At 43.3% G+C, this 24,212-nt stretch overlaps 1 protein-coding gene across 1 annotated transcript in view; it reads left to right on the top strand.

Moving 5' to 3' along the window:
- The window catches only part of LOC138260314 (galectin-3-like), a 202,780-nt gene that overhangs the window by 132,765 nt on the left and 45,803 nt on the right, over positions 1–24,212 (top strand). Inside the window, exon 5 of the mRNA XM_069208694.1 lies at positions 13,341–13,512. Within this exon, the coding sequence (XP_069064795.1) occupies positions 13,341–13,512 (172 nt within the window). The remainder of the gene's footprint in view (positions 1–13,340; positions 13,513–24,212) is intronic.

Genomic DNA, 24,212 nt, shown 5'->3' with positions numbered 1-24,212 from the left:
ACACTTATACACAGGTGAGGACTGATAGTGCACTTACCAGACACAATAGGCCAAGAGGAAAATACAGAGCAAGCGCTAGAAAAGAACCTAAAAACTGTAGCTAATATTTCAGGTTATGCAAGGAACAAAAACTGGAGAACAGGCAAGTCATACAGGTATTCTAGGAAAATGTAACAGGCATGAGACTTGAACATCAAGAGAACTAATGCAAGGCATACAAGGATTCTAGGAAACTGGAACAAGCACAAGACTTGAACTTCAGGAGAACTAAGGCAAAGAAAAAACTGGAGAACAGGTAAGTCATACACAAGGATTCTAGGTACTATAACAAGCAAAAGACTTGAACTTCAGGAGAACTAAAGACTGCATAAGAATTGCAGAGAAAGGGAACATAAACCAGGGACAAAATCTAAAACATAAAGGAGAAATTACAGGAGTTTAAGGTAGAAGCAAAATGAATAAGTAATTGGAAAATAGTAGCAGAAACAAAAGGAACAAACTAGGAACAATTAGAAAGGGAGCAGCTCAAGGGCTGCAACAAGAGTACCAAAGGCCAGAATAATGAAAAAGCAAAACCCAACAGGGCTGTGGAAATATGTAGCAGACTGCACAGGAACAGGCCACATCAAACAGGGTTGAAGCAAGCAGGAACAGGACTGGAACACAAACCAACAAGAGGTCTGGTACACAAAGGAACAAACTTCAATTGACGAATAGGGAGCTTCAGGAAATGGCAGCTGTGCGATTGCAGTCTATCGCAAGTCCTGGAGGAGAGAATCCAGTACAGAGGAACAGCAGGACTATTCCCATTGGAAGCAATGGACAGCAGATTTCAGGTCTTATTGACTTCTAGGCAATGCATTATGGGTCTTGAAGTCCATGGAAACAAATGTAGGTTTTCAGTATCATCCAATATAGAAATGGGGAGTGAGTAGGAGTCAGAAAGGAACTCTGGATGAGAGGTAATGATGCTTCCCAGGCTGCAGATGATCCATGTAGAGCGTCCCCCAGAGGTGGAAAGAAAAAGTCGTAACAACTCCATTCATTCAAGCCCCCCGCCCTCTGCAGTTGCCTTTGGTCGGTGTAACTGCAGGTCTCCGAATCTCATCCTGCAGCTGCTAGCACAGTAGTCTGCGCCTCAGGAACTTTCTCTAATGGCATCTTACTTGGCTATACCCATCAGCAGGGATACTGTGGTATGTTACTCAGACAACCTGCTGACGTCAAATGTTGCTTCAGCAGTGTGACATGCACAGGTGTGGGAGTTCTGTTTTTGTGTGCAACATATGCAAGATTTCACTGTTTTGCAGTCTGGAAAAACACTCATCAACAATGTAAACACAGGCCTGCTGTACTGATCTCAAAGCTTCAGGCCAAGAAGAACTTTCTTTGTTTGAACTCCATAGGAATCCAAAGTCCTATGGAAGAAAGATAGCTGAGGGAGATGATTGTCTGCAGCAGATGTGTGTAGTTGGCAGATCCTAGTAGAACTGGTCCTGACCTTAATTGTTCAAAGCCCGATAATTAATGTTAGTAAATTGTGCAACAACCATCACCCCATGGACTGTTTCACAACATCTATTTCTAACCATTAAGAGGGGTTTTAACATTGGAGTAGTTATATCACTAATTAGAGTGGTGGGAAGAGGCAAGCAACAAATGGGGCAAGTAACATTGAATATAAGCACAACAATAAGGACATGCATCAGCGCGTGCGGCTTCATTCTCGAAGAGAGTTCAACCATTGCTTCAACCACAGATTTTGTTGCATCGGTACGAGTGGCTTTCGTTCAAGAAGAGAGTTCAAACATTGCCGTAAGTGGATCACCATTTGTAATTTTACACTGCTTTTGTTGCTTCAGCACATGCAGTTACATTCATGAAGACAGCTCAACCATTGCTTCAACCATTGCTTCAACCATTGCCGTAATTGGATCGCCATTTGTGATTTCGTTTCTTTCCTATTTGGTTAGATTGCCATTGTTTAAGTGTTTATTTGTTACAATCAACATGTTTACTATTTTGTTGGAGATCTAACACCAAAAATGTATTCCCCATTTCCCCAATTCCTCAGCCGGTACGAGTGTCAATGTCAGGCACTGCTTGTTTTTATCAGGCAAGTGATATTATAACTCTCAGGTGGACACTGCTCCTGGTAACCTGTGACATTGCTTACTCAATTAATGCACCTGCTACAAAACTCTTACCCTGCAATACAATGAGATTATTGGGGATGCATTTTTTAACTTTTTTTTTTAAACTCAGCACTTCATATGATTTCTAAGAGCTGTGAATAACAGCTAGTGATATTTCTCGTGTGTAGAGTGCTGAGAGCACTGCATGGGTTCTTTCCACTGTCCTCATTGCGTTGAAGTTCTGCTGATCAAGAAATGCATTACCACTTTCGGGTCCCTGAGGGAACAGAAGCCCCCCCCAACCCTCCTGCCCTTGAATGCTCTCAATCACCACAGCTACTTGTTGGGAGACTGGTGCTGCTGCCTGCTCGGTAACGCACCCTGCACATCTTACCCCAGTTGGATACCTCCTGCTCTTGATGAACCAACCACTCACTAACGAGCAAAAAATTGAAAAAGTCGCTGCAGCCTTTCACCAGGCCAGGGTTGATAACCATGACCACAGAGTCCGTCGTTCTGTTAGAAACTTTCTATAGTGCTTCAAGGTTTAGGAGTGGGTCTTGTGCGCTGCACTATTACCTTGTTCAGGTGTGCTTGTGTTTTAATGCGTGTCCCTTATGTGTTTGTGAGTTACAGAGCTGTTAAAATGAGAGCAACGATTCCCAGCAGAAAAAAAAAATGTACATTGTTAATGATAATGTATATTATAGCAGGGATACAAGACCACTGTCTTCATAGGGTACCTCCACTTCTCTCAATAATTTGGCAGTATCCCCCAACATTGGAACTTCCCTCCGTTCTTCCTCGTCTACAGGTCCCACCCTTTCACTGTGTTTCTAGTCATTGTTGGTTGCTGCGTTCTCATAGAAGCTAACGTTTCTTCCACGACCCCAACCCCTTTCTCAATGCCTGATGAGCATATAATGCCATCCGAATTGTTTGCTACTACATTCTGTCCAGAGATCATTGCATCCCTTGTGTACACCTGAATTGCCAGTCTGTCTTCATTGATTTTTCTAGGGGGGCACTGTAGGACCCACTGTGGCACACACAGTGGACCTAACTCATCTATTTGCTGTTTAAATCAGTGTCACGTTTAGTCTCTTTAAGGTATTGTTTATTTTGAATCTCTGTAATGGTATTCAAGGCTCTAGGTGTTTACTCAACCAAAAAACACATTGTCAATTGGCACATTTCTGAAGTATCTAAGAAAGAACAATTAAGCCCTTGGAAACCAGAATAATTGCTACTGTATCTATGCTTCATCAGATGCTTGGGATTTTGAAGTATCCCAGTTTGTATGAGTCTCAAATCTGCATTTATTGTATTCAAACACATCTGGAAGGTATTATCTGGTCAATGACATATGACATGTTATCATTGTCTCTTTAACTTGGTGAGTAAAGGAGGGAGTGACTCTGTATCTCTGCAAGCTGCCTCTTGGAATACACTGTGGTGTTAATCAGATCAACAGAATGATAATGCCTTACTGGTTTGTCTAGGAGCTTCTCAGGAAGACATTGCAGAAGCACAGCATCACACTCCAACCACAACTGGTGGAGATCGAACAGGCCGTGCAGCCAATAGAGGATGAATAGACACTGTGTAGCCCTAAAAGAGCTTTCCAGCTCGGGAACAGCCAGCCCCCCTTTATCAAAGAGGAGTGTCAAAGTATTTGAACTCATCTGTGACTGCTTACCAGCCCAGGGGAGGTGTGTCAACTGTTTCTGAAAAATGGTGAAAAAGGCACCCAAGAACAGTATAGGCATGTCCATGAAGAGGAACAAGAATAGGGGTCGCACCAACATTTTCATGAGTACTGCCCACCCACTAAGTGACAACAGGAGCCTGATCCAGCAGTCTATTGCCTTAGCTAGTCTAGTAGCTGCCTGGCCATGGTTTTCCAAAATCACTACAAGTGGGTCCCTATGAACCTGGATATCAAGGTACTGCACTGGATCAGTGGTCCATTCAAAGGGCTATTCCATTGGCACAGGTGAAGTAGCTGCTGTAAGAGGACAAATTAGGGTGTCATCTCAGTTAATTCACAGACCTGAATAACCCCCAAACAAGACAACCTTACACAGCACTGGAGGAAGGATACGCTCCAGATTTCGAACATAGTGCAGTGTGTCAGCCGCATAAGCAGAGTAATCAATTTATAAAGCGGGAAGCTGATCCCTTGGTAAAAATGGTATTTGCACACAGCGCAAGCCAAGGGCTCCACAACCAGCACATACAACAGGAAAAAGAGTGGACAGCCCTGGCACGTACCTCTCATGATCAGTATGGAATCAGAAATCCTGTCATTGACTTTTATCCCCGCCATGGGCCTGGTGTATAATACCTGAATGAGCCACTCACTCCCTCCCACTTCAGCACTACCAACATAAACTCCCATTCCACAGAATTGAATGCCTTTTCTGCCTCCAAGCGGACTGCAGCAGCATGATCCTGAGGGTCTATTCTGGTTGTAGTCCAAAAGAATAATCTAAGATTATATATTTGGGACCTGCTCAATATGAGCCTGCCTGCTCTGGCCCAACCAAACCCAAAATAAGGGGGCCTAATCTGTTTGCCAATACTTTCGTGAAGATCTTTGTATTGTATTGAACAATGAAAGAGGCCTATAGGATGAACACTGATCTGCTGTCTTACTGGGATTGAGAATGATGACAGTAAGAGGCTCGCACAGCATAGTGAGCATACAACCCTCTTGAGTCATTTAATCAAGAAGAATGTCCAGATGTGGTACCAACTTTGCCTGATACTCTTTATAAAAATTTACCCTTGAGCCATTAGTTCTGGGCACTTTTCTGCCTGGCATACTCTTATGCACCTCTATAATCTCTGTAGGACACAGGGGTGCCATGATGTGCTCCCTGTGCTCAGCACATAACCATTTCATTGCAATGTATGCCAGGCAATCAGTCATGGCCTGCTGGTAGTGTGTTAGGCATGAGGCATACAGCCCGTGATGGTACCCCTGGAAGGGCTCCACTATATGTTCAGAAGGATGAAGCACCCCCCCCCCCCCGGCTCACTGGTCAGAAGCATCCCCCTCCTCTACAGGAGATGAGCTCTTCCAAAAGGGTAGCAGTGGCTTGTTCCTTGAGGAAGGCTCACACTTGCTTTGGCTCACTGAAGATTTTGGGCTCACCATTGACAGACAGCTGAGAGGGGTAGAGTGCATTGTCATTGATGTGAAACTCCTGTAGTGTACGCTTCACTGCCATGAACTGCCGCCTTACCTACTGAGAGAAATCTAATTGTGTGAGGCCCTGCCCCAGGGACCAGCCTGGGTGCCAGCAACTGATGAGCCTGCACCACCACAAAAAGCACTGAATAAGTCTCCTGCCCCAGAATGTCTGTCAGGAGCTGTTTGAAAAAGCTCTCCATATTGCTGGTATTGGGAGACTCAGCCACCCCACAATCCTTAAGTTGTTGCAGCAAGATCTCACTTCAAGATCCTCTGCTTTAGCCTACACTGCTACCAGGAGTTTGTCTAGTTGTGTCTGAGCTGTCAAAGCAGCCACCTGCTCATCCTCACTATCTGACACCCGGCGCTCAAGCTGAGTTGTAATCAGCGCCGCTGTGGCTGAGCACAACTCAGACCGCTGTCTACCTGTTAGGATCCACATTCCTAGTGGTGATGGCAGTCCCCTGGCGGGTCCACCCAGCAGGGTCGTAATGTAGCCGTTGGACCGCCTGGAGTGCGGTGGTCCAACTGTCACGCCGAGTCTGGCAGTCCTCTGACCACCAGACTCGTAATGAGGCCCTTAGTTTTTTTCACTGTGATATACAATAATTAACAATATTCCAATATTTTCATAAGTTTTTACTTTTGGCTGCCTCATTAAGGCCCTTATTACAACTTCGGCGGCCTTTTTCAAAGACTGCTGAAGCCGCAGGCGCCATCATACCACCAGTGCTGGTGGTATGATTGCCGCCCTATTAGGAGTTTTCCGCTGGGCCAGCGGACAAAAACAGTGTTTCTGCCCTCTAGCCCAACGGAAAACTCACCACAACATTGAGGCGGCGGCAATGTTGAGGTTTGTCGGGTGCAGCAGCATCCATGGCGCAGTTCACTGCCCGTAATTCGGGCGGTGAAATGGGAGATGGGGCTGTGCACTGGGGCCCCTGCACTGCCCATACCAAGTACATGGGCAGTGCAGGGGCCACCAGGGGGTCCCCTGAAGGCCCCATTCGCCAGCCTTTCCATGACGCTCTTTACCGCCATGGAAAGGCTGGAGGATGGGAACTCGTAATCCGCAGGGCCGCGCTGTTTGCAGTGCTGCCCTGGCGGATTACACCCACCGGACCGCCAGGCTGTAGCCTGGTGGTGTCGGCGGTATAACGGGATCAGCCAGGGTCATAATGAGGCAGTCGGACCGCCCTGTCTGCGGTAGTCCAACTGCTATCGCGAGGTTGGCAGTCTTAAGTCCGCCTGCCTAGTAATGAGGGCATAGTGTCAAAAGTTATATCTCAAGCATTTAATTTAGGATGGCCCAATTTTTTATATATAGGCAGACTGAATATTTTTTTTCCCACTATTACCCTTGGGTGACGCATTACTTGCTTAAATTGCCTCACAAGCTTATTAGGCTTAGTTGAGTATTTAATGCCTTTATTTCCCAATTGCCTTTGTAATTTGGTTGAAGGCACCACTCTTTAAATGCTAAGATCCTTCTGGGCTGTGCAGAGATGGTTTAACTGATATCTGAGATAGCCCAGCCAAGAAGGAAGGCCATTTTTCATATATGGAGAGAGGAAGACTATCTTTGCCAAGATTGTCTTAATGGCATTGATCCAATGCGCCCTTCAGGTTTTAAATCTCAATACAGCTCCACTGTATTTTATGAGTTTGTCAATGCCTTCTTGAGGATTGAACACTAATTGTGTTGGCAATAAATCATGATTGGGTAATATTGACATTTTTTAAAGGGAATAATCACTTTGTAAATTGGGTACTATGGTGTAATCCAGTATATTGTGAACGTCCTTCATAGTTACCCAGGTATAGTCAGGCATTAGTTGCCAATCTGGTGAAATGTTCTGAATAATTTGCACCAATGGACTGAAGTCTCATAATGAGAGGGCACAAATAGAATTGTGACTAAACCATCCAAAATATGTTTATGTATGGAGTGGAGCTTGCCTGACCTGAATATGGCCTCCTCTTAGGTGAGCTCCTTCAGCTGCTTCTTCCTCACCCGTATCCTTGTGCAACCACCCATTTACATGTAGTGGTCGCTAGACGTTGCTGATGCTCCTGTCCCAGCCCAGAGATAAAGGCCGGCCTATGGTGAGACCACTGGGCTGAGTGTGGTGCCCGCCCAATTGATTGGAGATCCGGATGTGGACGGCAACCTGGAGTGATGACCCAGATGGCACCATGACCAGGCTGTGGCCGGCCGTAAACTGGTATGGTGTGCGTAGTTCGTTCGGCAAGGACTGTGTGCAGTGGAGGCCTTGTGCAGTGTGGTGGAGGGGCCTAATAGCACGGCCCACTGTGCTGGCTGAGTGGGGATGCCAGTTGTGAAGTATCTTGGTGCCCACTTGGGGCCCTTCACACATTTACTAGGAGACTTGCTGAGACCAGCATGGAGGACAAGTGGGGGAAGCAGCCTCCTTTGAATCCTTTTCACTGTGTCCCGGTTTTGGCAACGGAATGGAGAGGTTCTGGGCTCAGTGTCTACTGAGATAGTTGTTGTCTGGGCAGTAAGATAGACAAGCCTGACAAATCACAATCCAAGCTACATTTTGGCCAGAGGGAATCAGGCAAGGACTGCTAAGGCAGCCCTATACTGGATGGGGGTGCAGCTGGTGCAGAAAAGGAGGCCGTTGACTGTGTCTTATGTGCTGTTCTGTCAGGGATGCAACATAGCCTTGCAAGAATAGATGGGAAGATTGACACACTCACATTTCGCAAGGAGCTGAGATCAATACTGTAGCACTGTTCTCGCTGGGCTCACCGGCGGAAACGTAATACAGTGTTCATGTCGGTCAGCCCGGTTGGACCGCTAATGTTGTAATCAGGCCCTAAGTGTGGCAAACATTCAGTGTGACTATTGTGTCTGCATTTGACCGCTACCTTTACTTTTATGATACTGCATCATTAGAAGAGCCTAAGAACAGTAGACCTTGATAGTCCTCGAGTGCCAACAAAAGCTACTGGGGGAAACAACTTTCTAATTACCACCAAAAAGGTAGAAATCGTCATCAAATCTACCCACATAAGATGGGCCCATGGACTCAGTGGAATACCAGCAGCCATTTTCCATCAATCAACGAGGCAATGGGCAATTTCCACTGTACATGTCTGGCATGTCCCCTTAGTCAGTCCATGACAGGTGGTGTAACTCTTTGTTGCTACCCATTTACAGAAAAGACTGCAATTCATTACCCGAAAATTACTGTCTGATTGCACTCTTTGAGATTGGAGAGAAAGGTATGCACTAAATTCCTCCTGAATGGATTACAGAAAAGAACCTACTAATGGATTTTTCAACAGGCTTCATTAAGTGATGAAGTATTGATGATAACCCTCTGTCCCTGGCCATGTTAATCGATGCAACAATGAAGACAAGGGTTAAATTGCTATACACTGCTGCTATCAACTTCAAAATGGCCTTTGGCAACATAAATGAAGCAAGTTATGGGAGGAGCTGAGAAACTGGCTCTTTCCATCACAGCTCCTCGATACAATCACTAGCTGTCACTACAATACTTGGGTCAAAATCAAATTAACATCCAATTGGGTTACTTACTGCAAAATTACAAGCACCAAAGGGTTGAAGCAGAGATGATTCGAGCCCCTCTACATTTCAACTTACATCTGGCAAATTTTTTGACCCTTTCACATCCAAAGCAGCTGGCAGATCAAAAATTAAACTTCCTATAGTGTGGAGATAGTACTCTCCTCCTAGATCAGACAGCATTAGGGCTACGTAAGCAATTGGAGGAGCTGTCTGCACACTGTGAAATTAATAACATCCTGATTAACACTGCGAAAACTAAGATCATCATCTTCGGCTGTCAACTGAAAAGACAGAAAATTGGTCAATCTATAATCACCCAATGGAAAGAACACCAGTATATAAGTATTTTGGGGCATGATTTGAAGAGATTTTTGGAGGGGGGGTGATTCCACAGAAAGGTTGTCTCAAAAACTCCACCCTTACACTGTGCACAGTTTTTTTGCGGACACTAAAAAGTATTGCTTCACCAGATGCTGTCTTTTGCAAATGGGTTCCACCCATTAAGTACGCCCTGATTTTTGCTTTTTGATTACTAGGACTGGACCTTTATTGTGGGTGAGTCTACCTATCTGAGTCTTACTCCCAGTAAGTTTGTGGTAAATTGAACTGCACATTTTCACCTCTGTGGTCCACCTTTTAAGACTGGGCTGCTGCTGCGCAGCTAGAGTAAGAGCACTGGGCTGGTTACACATGATCACATTTGCACAGGTGTATGTACACAGTTCCAGACTACAGGTGAGAGACTACAGTTGTACGCAGTAGGGTAGCTGCACAAAGGTAAGTTGTATGTGACAGCTTAAAGGTATACATTTGACCTGCCAAGATACCCCTTTTGGCAGGTCTAAACATTCCTGTAAAAAATTAATAAGTCAGCCATATGTAGTCCTTATTGCCAATAAAAAGGAAGGGTGTAGATATGTAAAAGTAGGGCATGTAGAAATTAATGTTGAAAATGTCCTTACAGTGAAATATTCCCCAAACCTATTTTCACTGTAGCACAACTTGTAATTTAAATTCCTCTTTAATGGTGAGGTCGAATTTTAGATTATAATTTTGAAAATGCCACTTTTAGAAGGCTAGCATTTCATGCCCAAAGTTTCTGTGGCCTTTCTAGTAGTTTTCAGCTGCCTGAGCCTGTTAGCGCTTTCCCATCAAGAATGTGTTTTGGGCCCAGACAGTCAACATTTGCACCTGGGTGGCTGGGAAGAGGCTGAGCCCTGCCCTGATTACATTTCAAAGGACATTGCCCACACCATACACAAAAGAACCTGACAGCAGACCTGCCCTGCTTTTTGCCACCGTAGACAGTTTTGAGGCAGGGGAAGAGGAAGAACTAATCAGACCCAGTTTTAGGGGTAGGTCAGGGAATTCCCCGACACAAAGGCTGGCCTGAGGTATAAAAAGAGGACCTTCAAAAACATAATTGCGAACACTCCAGGATTTTGGGAAGATTCAGAAGAAGGACTGCCCTGCTGCTTGACTGACTGCCTTGTTCCCTGAAGAAGGAAGATTGGACCTGCTTTTCTTGATTCCAGCATACCCAAAGTGACTCCAGAGGTCACTTGACTGACCTCCTTTATGAGTTACAGGGACACAACAAGCTTCAGGGGGCCTCCCTGCATCTGCCCTGCTGACCAGCTGCAACTTCATCTGCCCTACCCCTGCTGCAGGTCTTTGCTGGGGTGAGACCTAAGACCCCTAAGTCCTGGACCCTTGGCTGGCATCAGTAAGAGCTTTGCCACAAAAAAAAGGTGAAAGTCCTGAGGTTTGGGCTCCATGTGATCACAAACATAACCCTCCGCTTTTGATGTATGAAGGCAGATGTTCAGCTGGACTAACCTTCTCCATGTATCCGACAGTTAGCCTGCACCTGTGACTATTCCCCAGTCCAGTGCGCCCAGATGACCATGAGTGCCACTTTACACGTTTTGGTGCTGCTAATCTCACTAAAAACTTTGAAAATCAGTATTGCCAGTTCTACTGTTTGAGTTTTGTTTGTTTAGGTGTCATGGTTGCATGTGTCTTTATCACACTGTGCTTGCTGGTGCAAGTGATTCAGTCTCGACAGACGTGATATTATCATGTGGCCAATTGTTGCTGAAACTGATCATTGGAAATCTGCACCCTATAAAACTCCTGGATTCATTCTGTCATAATTACAGACACAATTTCTTGGACTTGTTTTCTAGGAACCCTTCATCAGGGCCTCCTACACAGAAGTTCTCTGGTTTTTTTGTTAAGATTGGTTCCCTTTCGCCTGACGTCTTCTCCAAATATCTGGTGCTCACCTCTATCCTTTTGTCCTGATGATGACCTTGTTGTGATCAGAGGTCGCAATGTCATTGACTATTTATGTATCTAGACTTCGCCCTTTGATCCCAACATGAGAAATAATCCAAGAAGTCAAATGTTATACAACTTGATATAGTGGATACACTTTGTTCACTTTTAATTCACAGTGGAACATTTTTTCACGTGTGTGGGCATTTGATGAGCTATGAGTTTATGTAACTTTAAAAAAAATGGAAATACATGAATAAGTTGTTATGGACATAGTTGGGTTTTGAATAACCTCCTCATTTTGATTGCTCTCTTGAATATGTGAATGACTAAGAACTGAATTTCATACTTTAGATGTTATTTTGCTCTTTTGATTTGCTCATATTAAGTTGATAGTGATCACATCCACAGTATAAATTAGGATGAATCATTTTAAATAGGTCTACAGTGAACCAGTATTTTTGTAATATATTCCACTTATTACAGTGTACTCTTTTTATAATTGGTTTTGGATTTTTTTCTTGTGTTGTATTATTACATTATTAATGTTTGTGTTTTGCATAAATACTTTATACATTGCCTCTAAGTTAACCCTGACTGCTTTGTGCTAAGTTACCAGATGGTGAAGAACAGGTTAATTTAGTGTCTTTTGTGGTTCACCCTGGCAAGGATTGTAGTCTAGCTGGGATACACTGATGTTGTCTGATGATCAGGAGTGGGGGGGGGTGGCACTGAACTGTACTACTGGGTGGCCCAGTACTTCACAGTGACCTACACATCTTGGACATGGCATCAGTTGACTGCTTGTGTCCATGTGGGGGTTCTTTACTAACCAGATCTGTCTCTGCTAAACCATCTACACTCATGGGCTACAAGTGAGCACAAAGCACATCGCAGTTGAGACATCTACAACTGCTTCTGGTGGGGGACTTCTACCACAAGGAAGTGATTCTTAATCCTTGCCCAATTTCAAACGCTGGCTGAAACAACGCTGTTAGACACGTTTTTGTGTGACAGAGTCAAACACACTATGCAAACATTACCCCCTCGTTCCTGAGGGAGTTGCAGCCATCGATTGCCCATGTGCATATTACTGCAGCAATCCTGTTGAAGTGTGTATTCCCCGGCTCTGCAATACTGTCTCAAATATCAGACAAACTAAGGAAGAGACAGGTGGAGCACATTGGGTTGCAGATTTGAAGGTTACTTTGACTGATGACCAATAATGTCATAAATACGAATTGTGTCCTCAAACAGTAGACATTACATCCTACATAGTAAATATTTACAAAGTTAATGCACCCCTGCCTCCTTGAGTTCATGTGGACTTGTGGCAGATCGTAGCTGTCCTCAGTGGCATTAACTGGAGGCAGGTTTCATACATGTAGCTTGGACATGTACTTTGGTTGACTGCATATTGGTGTGGTACATTTGACCTGCTCTTTAGCATGGTGGGGTGTCTATTGCCACATCTTCCATTATGGCACCACTGGGATTTTTAAGGCGGTCCCAGCCTCTGCAGGGAAATATGCAACTATTACCCTGCTGTTAGCTCAGGGGAGAGTGTCCATTTGCTAGGTGGAACCACTACAAACTGTGGATGACTGGCTTAATGATTTAATATATACTATTGGGCTGGAAGGGTTTCAGAAACTGATACCTCGCACTTGCAACCGAGGGATATATGGGACCACTTGCAAAGCAATGTGTCTGCAGTAGAAAACCCAACAAATGGAGGCCCGTGAGGGTAATACTGTGTGCTCGGAGCTTCATGAAGATTTGCATGTTGCTGGCTGCCTGTTAGTTATTCATGTACAATAACGTCTCCTTGGAAATCTAGCTCAGCACTGCATCCTGAATGTCTCAGTGTTAGACTCCTCCTTTGCCTCAGTCCATTTCAATGTGGCCTCAGATGTAGTATCGACTTCCACTCTCTACTGCGCGTTAATCGTGTAAACGCCACAAATACGTTTTTTCTAAAACAAAAAATACAAACACATAATAAATTCAAATGGATGGAACTGCTATTTAGTGTTTGAATATTGATCCTGCTCAAGAAAAATGTAAATTAAAAGTTATGTTCTAGTATTTGGTTAGTTATAGTGTTTTCAATGAGCTAACTTCATTAAAAGTATGATTTTATTCCTCTTTCTCTCTTACATAGGTTTGGAATTGATTTTGTGCAGGATAAGACAAACACCCCGTTCCTCTTTAATCCACGATTCAACTATTCAAAGAAACTATATACAGTTTGCAACTACAAGAAAAATGACATATGGGGAACTGAGACGGAAAAGATGGATGGTTTTCCGTTTCAACTGGGAAAGAAATATAAGGTAAATTAAATGTGCAACTCTAAATTTGTTTATTGAATATAACATTTCATATTATTGAATTTAACCTATGCTGAAGAGATGCTCTGAACATTGCTATTTTGCAATTAGACACAAAAGGTATCGTTTTTCTAAGGGGAGCACTAGCTTTAAATTAGTCATTTTTATGATGAAGGACAAAATCACTCAGAAGTTGAGTGTCGTATCATTACCAAGAAGCCGAGACTGATCACCAAAGTCACTATCTAAAAGAACCAGAAAACTGGAATCCAGTTCGTAACAATATATGTGAAGCCCTTTAACAGATTCTGGCATAGCGGCCCTGGTACACAATACTCCAAGACTTAGGTCTTAGATTTGAACATGGCACAATGTCACAGAGTGCCCTAATTTTCATTAGGTTCCTGTGTATGTTACAGGTGATGTAGTTTGCCTATGAGAGAAAAAGGTGAGGTGCCTGAGGCTTGGAGGCAGGGTAGACGTAGAGTGAGATTCTTCACAGTGCATAAGCAGGGGTGTAGTGGAGAGTGTGAGAATAGGTGCAGCCAAGCATGCAGCTACTTGCTGTCTGCTTGTCATACGCTAGGAATAGGGATTTACATTTATGGCATCCGTATAGCGTACAAGTTAGAAAACTATGGGGGTTATTCACTAATATTTTGCACGAGCACTTGTGTGTCGCAAAGCAATGCAAACCAGTGCATGCCTTTACTTAAAGATAAAAGGCACGTTAGTGCATCGCAAGATTGTGCAAAACACTTGAGCACCCGGGCAGCCCTTAATAAATCTAGGCCCCTTGTGGGTGTTCTAGATTGTGGGAAAGAAACATGGATCCTTCACTAGATTTGGGTACCTCCAATATCACTGTAGGCCTAACCTCAGTGGATAGTTAAGAACTATATTCTGACAGTTTGTTTACATGACAAGATGTGGCAATGTCCTGCTGCATTCGCTGGGTTGTTAGTCCATTTTGTGTGTCCTCTTGTGCAATCTCCCAACCAAAAGTCTTTATGATCTTCGAAAATTTGAGTCAGATTTTGGGGAAAAGCTATTGTAAAAAAGTGGATTATTATTTGGGGTAGGCATCTGCCCACCTAAAGAAATAATAATACTTCATGTCAGCATGAACCCTGAAAAAGTCAGGAAATTACCCGAGCCCAGCCTCCGGTAGCTAAGGCGCAGAGCAGACAGGCTTAATTTAGGGCAATGTGTAGAGTACCAAATTAGTAATAACATCATAACAACAAACAAGAAGAATCCTAAACTGAATTAAAGAAATGGAGATAATGACAAAAATCCAATATGAGGAACCAAACATAAGCTTTTTTTTAAAATGATTTAATAGAAATAGTGCCAAAAACCACAATGCCCCAGTGGTAGTCTACGAGAGCGGTAGACAAAGACTCAGGGGGCAATTTGAAACCAACCACGATGGAGCCCTGATCGGATACACCAGGTAGTTTGGTTGTGGTGAAAAGTATGGAAGTCAAAAGCTCGAAAAGGTTTAAGGTCCCATTTCAGAAAGTGACTTGGTCACCTTTTTTTTTTAAAGTGTTGAAATTTCTTTTAAGTCCTAATACAGACAATGGACTTTGCTGAAATCATAGCCTCTGCCTTGAAATGAAGGCCAGATACGTGAAGCAAGTTGACCCCACTGCAGCTCTGGAGCTTTGTAGAATTCATCCAGAAATATTTTTAAGTTCCGACACAAAGTTGAACTTAAGAGTTTTTTCTGAAGCGCTGGAAGCTTTGACAGGGACTAAGCTGAAATTCAATTCAACAGTGTGAAACTGTTGGTTAGATACTTTTTCCAACAGTTCCCCCTGAAGCTCCGGGGCTCTGGAGAAAAAGATTTGAACTGTTTCCAAAATTCCTTCCTGGGCCCAACAGTCACAGGATTATACTTCAATGGACTTCGCAACTTTATGGCTGGGCACTAAAGACTGCCAGAGTGTCAGGCAGAGTCTGACATCAAAGTCCAGTCCAGGTCCACCGGTAAACTGGATACTTAAGACCTCTTGCAGCTTGTTGTATTCCTATAGCCATACAACAACTCAGCCGACTGACCCTTGCAGCCCACTTCTTTCTCCTGGCTATTAGAGTAAGCAGGTCCAATCCACCAGAGCTCCTCTCAAGTCACAGACAGCAGGTCTAGTTCTCTTCCAATGTTCCACAGGTCTACTAAGTATTGTGAGGATGGCCCCTTGACGTGCCACATTTTTATCAATTCAGTACACCGAAGTTGTAAAGCACATGGCTACCCAAAAACAGGCTTCCCAGTTCTATTGGAAAACAGTGATAAAACAGGCACAACACATTAAGGGAAGAGATAGGTTTTTAGCTGCTTCCCAAAGTGCAGGAAATTGTTTTTGCCTCTCAGCCTTAGCGGAAGAGAGTTCCACAGCTTAGGGGCAAGATATAAAAATAATGATCATCCTCCACACCTAGACCTGTTTATACTGGATGTGACTAGAAAATTCAGTGCACAGGATCTAAGGACCATGTTAGGTTGATAAGGTGTGATCAATTGGAGAAGGGTTTTTAGGCCCAACTTCTATTTGGCATGATGAAACAAGCAGAGTGCCTTGAACTGGACTCTGCTTCTTATGGTCTACCAATGAAGAACTTTAATTGTTTCCCTCTCTAACTGTGATTTTGGAATCCCCAAGAGAGTCTGTGAAGTTCTGGATGATTTGAAGTTTCCTTACCACCACCTCTGGGCTACCTAAATAAAGTGAATTGCCATAATCAAGGTGTGATGGGATTAGCCCATGGATCATAATTCTTCTGGAATCACCTGGAAGCCACTTCAAGGTTTTCCTGGGTGCTCTCAATATACTGAAACAAGTATCAGCAATCTTGGACATCTGCAGGGCCTTAGGTAGCTGATTATCTAGGGTGAAACCTAAGCTCTTTACCTCTTTTTTCGGTTGAGGACGTTCCCCTACCTCAGTGGGCTAGCTGATCAGTTGCCAGAGGGATGGGCTGTTACCTACCACCATCACCTCAGTTTTCTCTCCATTTGACTTTAGGCAGCTGCCCACCATCCATTTGGATACCTTCTTCAAACAGTTTTGTCAAGGTGGCCGTGGTATCAGGGCCGCGCAACTATCTGCTGTGTATTTATTGCCCGCGACGGACACCATCGTGAACCCAAAAGGTGCTGATGATGTCTGATAATAGGCAGACATAGACATTAAAGAGTGGGGGGGGGGTCAAGGAGGAGCCCTGTGGAACTCCACATCTCAACTGCTGAGTGGTTGAATAACATTATCCCTCACTGACTTGAAACCTCTCTCATTCAAGAAGGAAACAAGCCATCTTAAAGCATTTCCAGAGATCCCAATTCCTTCAGGCACCAGCTAGTGGGAGAGGGAAACTTCTGAAACACTCCCCAATGAATGGGATGAAGGTTCTCAATGGCAACTCTTTCCACATTTGCAGCAGGTTCTGTTTGCCCTACTGCAAACAATATGACAGTCCCCCTCACTCCCAAAATCCAAGATGGGGAATCCCTTCTACTCTCGTGCTGAGCCGGTGTTCCCACCCAGAGGTGCAGCTAGAGTAATGAGCAGTCTCCTCCTCGGTCTTTCCACTTGGTTTGCTGCCAGCCTGATTATGGGGACAAAGGATAGGTTTTGCCAAGTGTAACTTAACATTTGCTGCTGACAGAACAGTTCCCTTTGAAGTTAATACATTTTCTGGGCCTACCCAAGCTGGTCCTTCTGCAAAGGAAAGTAAAAACCTACCGAGGCCCAGGACATTGTCTCTTCCCTGAGAGTAGGTTCCATACCTCTTTTACTCCTCATTTAGACTAAGCACTGGATGGGCATTGGATGAAGAACCAACGCAAATTAGCCATGAAAACCTTTAAGAAGGTTAAATGTAACGTTATTAAAGTTACTTTTCCAATTTATTTGGTAAAAATCTGGTCTCACTATTAGACTGGATTTTTTATTAGATATAAAAAGAAGTCTTTGAATGGGGTCATAGCTTACAGAATATAATTTATACTTTAATATTTCCTACCAATTACAGACTGACCAGTGACATTGTCATTTTGGGCCAAGTCACTGGAGAAACATGCTATTCCTAATGTCAAACTTGTTCTACTCTTAAATATTATGCACCCCACTTTGTGGGCAGCAAGGTGTGATTAGGAGTGACTTATTTAATATTTAAAATCAGGTTTTACTACCCGTCAATAGAGTGTTTTTGACAGGTCTGTGCAGCAGGGTCCAAGCTGTTGCTGTCTATCTGAGCAACCCTAAAGCTATGTTTTCACTGCTATCATAGTGGACAGTACAATAGGTGCTGTGGTCCAGAGGTAACATTTAAATTCCAGAACCAGGATATCTTTTCTGTACTATGTACTTGGAACATATGGGGAAAGTAAATAAGTTAATTAGGGATAAGCCATTTACCCATTTTAATGGAGATAACAGGCATTTTACTCCTGTTTAGCAGGTGTGTAGTGCACATTCCATGGCTAGCAAAATTAGGGGTCAGAAAAAGGCAAAACTCTGGGGTGGCTATGCATTAAATGTGGATATTCTTTTTTTTTAATTCAAAATGTTTGCTCATTGATCTTATTTTCATGGAACTCATTTAGGTGCACCAGATGTTGTAGCTGTGACTCCTGACTTTTAATTTGAGAGTCCTGGAAACTGCCTTTGTTATTCCTGGCCTCAGGGAATAAGTGACTGAGATCAATGACTGCAAGTGATTAAAAGTGGTTGACTGAGAATGAATTCATATAATTTAATATGAGGGTGAGAGATTGCGCTTAGCTTGGTCAGTTAGATGGGGGGGGGGGGGGGAGCTTCAGATTTTCCAACAATCAGGATGGCATATAATGTTTAAATACATTATAGGATAAGCAGGGTGCATGTGGGGGACCTAAGGGACAGTGAAAAAGGAGAGGAATACGGTTTAGTACGAGTCGTGAGAGAGAACACACACTATTTCATAAATTAGTGAACATTTTTGAGGACTTTCAAAAGAGAGATAATGTATGCGCATTTTTGTCTGTGTGTATGTAAAAAGTCCTGCTGAAATCTGACATCTCACAATACCCTACTGAAAGCACCTGTACCCAAATTTGTTTCAGAAAATACATTTATTGGGGGCGGGGGGGGGGGTAACACACCAAACACCCCACCCTCCCCGAAGCTACGGCCCTGGTGAGAAACTTTTCAAGAGTTTGAGAGAGATCCATGGGAGTCAGTGTCAGTAAGTGAGTATAATTGTGAGAGAGAATGAGTGAGTCAGAGTGAGTGAGCATAAGATTGAATGTTAGTGAGAGTGGGCGAGTGTGAATGTGTGAATGAAAATGAGTCTGAGTGATTGAAAATAAATATGTGAATAACAATGTGGTGTCATGCTTGTAAGTCTTCCTTTGACCCTGGCCTACTTAAGGTAATTCTTGGCTTACAGAGGCAGCCATAGCAAACTACTGGCATACCAGAGGCAATTTGTAACATGACACGCACCAATAACAAAATAATGGCACTGACATACTACAGGTAATCCTTGGCATATGGGACATCCCTGATAATAGGCTGGTGCTGGAATACCGCAGGTAATTCTTGGAATTGGCAGCCATGGAAAAATTCTGGTGCTGTCATACTGGAGGTAAAATGCTGGAGGTATCTTGGCATCAGGCATGAGGGGTTAAAAGTTAGATGTATCTGGACCGCTGGTGTCCAGATTTGCTCTGATAGCTTTTAACGGGAACCTGTCAATCTTGATTGGCTGGCTGCAACATTTTGTAAAAGCCATTACAGGACTCGAGGACATGGTCTTGAAAATGAATACAAAAAACAAAGGGGCAGGGTGAGCACATCCTTATGGTCAGAGGCACGTGAGGTTTGGGTACCAAAGGGACACCCCTTGATTGGCTGGCCACAACATGGACAACATGCTGAAGTAGCCATTACAGACATGGTCCTCACTGAAATGCCTTGTAATGAATGCTAAGTCCCGAGAGTCACAAAAAGCTACACATATACAGAATTATACCAAGTCACAATATAAATCATTGGTTTTGGTGGTATGCTCAATTTAGGAATTCCATTGGATGATTTTATACGGTAACAAGTGCTGATCCTTAGCTGGCATTTGATCAAACATATTTGAGAGAAAACTGTTTCTCTCATGATTTTCTCCTAAAGGTTCTAGAAGCCTGATATTCCAAGTAAAACAGACCTTCAAAGACAGTCAGGCACCCACTCACAGACCTAGAGTCTCATGCACCAACTCACAGATCCACTCAGACACTCATGCACCCACTTACAGACTCACTCAGACACTCCCGCACCCACTCCCAGATCCACACAGGCACTCCTACACCCACATACACACCCATGTACTATCCCGTATAGTTACTCACACACCCATTCACAAACCCATACAGCCACTCACAAACTCACAAACCCTCTAACACATCCACTCAGAGATCCATACAAGCACACACACCCACTCATCTACGTATACAGCCACTCACTCACCCACTCACAAAGGTTGCAGTTAGGAAATACAATTTAAAAAAATGCTGAAATTCACAGAAAAATACAAATGTTACTGGGATGTTAAAGTTAGGAAATATAATTTTTTTTAAACCTTAGAAATTCACTGAAAAAAACAAAGGTTACAGGGATGCTATAGTTAGGAAATAGAGTAAACAAATACACCACTACTGTCTTAGACATTGAAAGACTAGTAAAAGAAACAATACCATCTTATTCAAATCTGAGCCCAGGTTCCTGGCGGTTCACAATTTTTAATCTCTTCAAATATGACATAATCCTCCATCTTTCAGGTCAGATATATAGTATTATTGTAGTTGGGCTCTTGCTCTAAGCAAGACTGCTGGTTTAGGGATGACAGCACTTTTGTTTGTAGGCGACTAAGCCAATCCTACAACAAGTCGCAACTGTCGGCCAAACCTTCCCGGCTCACAAGCAATACCTCATCAAAAACCCAAATAGTAAAAGGTGATTTGTGGCAGCCTTTATGCATGGACTCAAGAGTGTGACATCTCAGGGGAGTCGTGGTTAAAAGGAGATTACCCTTTTCTCACATGAGCAACAAGTCTCGTTCACACACAGGCAATGAAGGAGATGCAGTAAAGTTGTCAATACATTTTATTACCCAGACTGCAACCTACTGTAAAATGCATGGGCTGCAATGATTAGGATAATGAACAATGCAAGAAACGGAACTGTAAAAACGAGAAACATGAATACAAGACCCCCACCATCTTGCAATAGCATGAGATGTAAAATAGATGTGAAATAGACCCTAATACCCTTGCATGGAGAACCCAATCTCTAACCTAAAGAGAGCTAGGTGTGTTAAACCTAATCAGCCAGTACCATATCCATGAGAAGAGCTCCCCAACCCCTGTTACCTTGGAATGAGGTCTCTAGATCAGACTCCGTGGGGACAAGAATGCTAGGTCTGCATCAAGGCGACATGCATCATAGATAGTGTTGGCATCCGGTAGGAATGCCTCTGATAACCCTGTCTGCATGAGATGTATTTATACAGATCTTGTAGGATCCCTGACGCAGGTATGTTCCCAAACAGTAGATAAGAAGGCATGCTGGGGGGGGCATTTATATCAACAATTCCCTGATAAGGCACATTATGTTACTGCCACACGTAAGTGGGAAAGTACATGATGTGAATACCTACGTGTATCACTTGTCTTTGCTGCTGATAGTGACGCCTTCACAGAGTGGCACTGATAACATGAAATCAAAACACCTTCTTAAATATAAACATAGCAGCCATCTTAGAAAAATAATTAAATAAATGTGCTAAAACAGAGCAGGCTAAGTAGGGTAAAAATCACTAGGTGACAGGGGCACAGGCCCACAAGCCAGAAGGCTAATCTATCTCCTGTTTCCTGATAAAACCAAATAGAATCCACTACACCCTCCCCATTGCCGGGAATAAGTATGACGTTATAATGATGACGCCAGAGAAGGTGAATGCACCCAAACTAAAATGCTCTGGACTAAAATAAGCTAAAATCATATTAAAATATAGCTAAAATCTAATTGAAACTTGTTAAAAATAGCTAAAAAACATATGTAGAGGCAAAATGTCGATCATGACAAGCACAGCAGGCCAAAGATAAAGGCAATTGTGGCATAACTTTGAAACTTTAGAAAGAGCCAATGGTCAAATTCAGTTAACAGTAGTCATGATCTTGAAGAATGTCTTCAAAGCCATTGAAAGGAATGACATCCAGGAAGAAAACCATATCATCAGATGTTAGATCAATGACAGGATTGGCAGACGGATTCACGGAGCAGTAGTGCGCAGCAGCCTCAGGAACAGGACCACCTGCAATGGCAGCACCATCCAAAGTGCTGAAAGGAGCCAGATAGTCCACCAAGGGTGGATTGTAAGTGGCCTCATAAATCAGCCTCAGTCTCATGGGGCACGACCATGAATGAACTCTCATCAGGAACATCAGCAGTCCTTGGTCAACAGGAAGCACTGGCGGAACAGCAAGACACACCGAAGGTAGATGTTTGAAGAGGCACCAGGTGCAATGAAAGACTGGTTGCACATACCATAAGACTGGCCAGAATGACAGTGACCAATCATGCTCCAATTCCTCCAGCAACAGAGCACCAAAGAACTGTACCATGCGATCATGGCGCAGCTGGGCTGGTGGTAGTAGCTCCATCACTCCGCTTAGCTTAGAAGGCACAACCACTGTGTATCAGCACCAACTGCAGCAGTGTCCCGCTGATCAACACAAATGTCAAAGGAAAAGCACCAAACACACTGGAAAAGAGTGAATTGATGGCTGAAGAAATGACTCCGAAGACAGCCTGGAAGTTGGACACGAATCCAAACTAGACAGCCTTAAAGAAGTGCGCAATCCCTGTAGTGCACGAAGCGTTGAATATTCTGGATACCAGCTCTGCAACATGCTTGGGAAGTTGGCATGTAATAGGGATTGTTTCTCGGATGATGATCTTGCTATCTGGAGAGCATACATCTCTCTAGCCGATGTTAACACAATTTGTTTCTGGAACAGTAGCGCCTTTAGTCTGCTCAGCTTGTCATAATTTACATTAGTAGTATCAATGTGAGGCTACACTTCTGCTACTCTTATCTCTTGTGTGGGGGGGAATAAAACACGTCCACAGCAAGTTACAATCTTAGAGACTGAAATTGCATAGGCAATTCCTGGTCTCAAACCACAACAGCTGTTCGTTCAGGACTACATAACTTCCATTCAAAAGTATATGAAATGCTAGAGGAATCAAAGGGACAGGAGTACCCTTCAGAAAACAGGCCAAGTTTGTGACCCCCACATTGCAAAGGCCATGAAGGGACACCTCTTTGCAAATCACTGAATGACAGTAGTCTCACATTCATTTCCGCTAAGAAAAACCTCTGTTTTGCCATTCAGACATTTATATCCAAAGGGCAACTCCCACTCTTCTTTAATATAGCTATCGCCTAGCCACTTGTATCTGCCCACGGCAAGATGTTTAAAGCATTTCTAAAAACTAAAGGTGGAAATGGGCAGATTTATAACGCCATGCACGAGTCAAACTGTTGATGGACTTTCTGCAACTGTGAAAGGCAACTTTTCTAACTTTTCTATATGAAGCATGGTGAAACTCGCTTCCATTTTAGCCATTGTCTGTTGTTCCCTGGATAAATTAAAAACAGCAAACAGATCACTACTGTTAATGTAGTTCCATGGAAATCAGCCATTTTTCAGAACCTGTAGTGTCCAACCTAACTGCATGCTATAGTGCAGTCGACTTTGTCCATGGTGTTAAAAAGACTTGTCATTCTGAATGATGCCAATCGCAGATGACACTGTTATTAAGGGAGTATATCCTGTTGGACAGAGTATTCATGCCACTATCTACAACAGCTAAAGCCTTTTCCAAATTGTCTTCATCTATCTGCCTTAAACGTGCAGCTGCTTCCATTTGAGAAAGCTTCCAGATTTCATTGTATTTGGAATAGATGATTCTTGTAGCTTTCCGAGGCCTAACAAGAAATCTTGCAAGTCTACATCTTCATATAATATATTAAGATGTTCTTTAGCTACTGCTAAGGTGTTAGTCTGTAACCATTGTTGGCACAGTTTACCCACACTATATGCAGTAACTATACCTTAGTGTTGACCGAAGACAAAGCGAGGGTCTGGCCAGCTAAACCTGAAACCCCCTAAGGAATTCACACAATGCGCCTGACATCCATTTGTGTCTATTGCCAACAATAAACACCCGCCAGGACTGGAAAGTGAAGAATTATAGGTACCAGCCTGAAACTTTGCATCTAATTCTACCTCTGTGACATTTAGGAAGGACTGCTAATTTATGAATTTTGCCGGTGTGGGGATACTCCGTGCACTAATTTATTTTATTTTCGCTAAACCTAGACAGGATGCCTGTTGAATTGTGTCATTTAAAAAGATCATTTGAACAGAAATAAGGCAGGCTCTGAATAAAGTTTGCCTACACTGAATTTGCCAATCTTGTATTCCCCGTACACTCTTTACATCACTAGTGTTCCTCCAGTATTCGTATCCTTCAACTGCAAGTTGAATGTTAATAAATCAATGTTGTGCTTGTTAGCAAAATCTTCCTAATTTTAGAAGGTGGTAGCTTGAAATAGTATGATTCTGCATTCTTAATGTCATGCCCAGAAAAATA

The sequence above is a fragment of the Pleurodeles waltl genome, chromosome 9, assembly GCF_031143425.1.
Source record: "Pleurodeles waltl isolate 20211129_DDA chromosome 9, aPleWal1.hap1.20221129, whole genome shotgun sequence".
Taxonomy (NCBI): Eukaryota; Metazoa; Chordata; class Amphibia; order Caudata; family Salamandridae; genus Pleurodeles; species Pleurodeles waltl.
The sequence above is the reverse complement of the archived record's forward strand: the minus strand, read 5'-3'. Positions and strand labels throughout refer to the sequence as shown.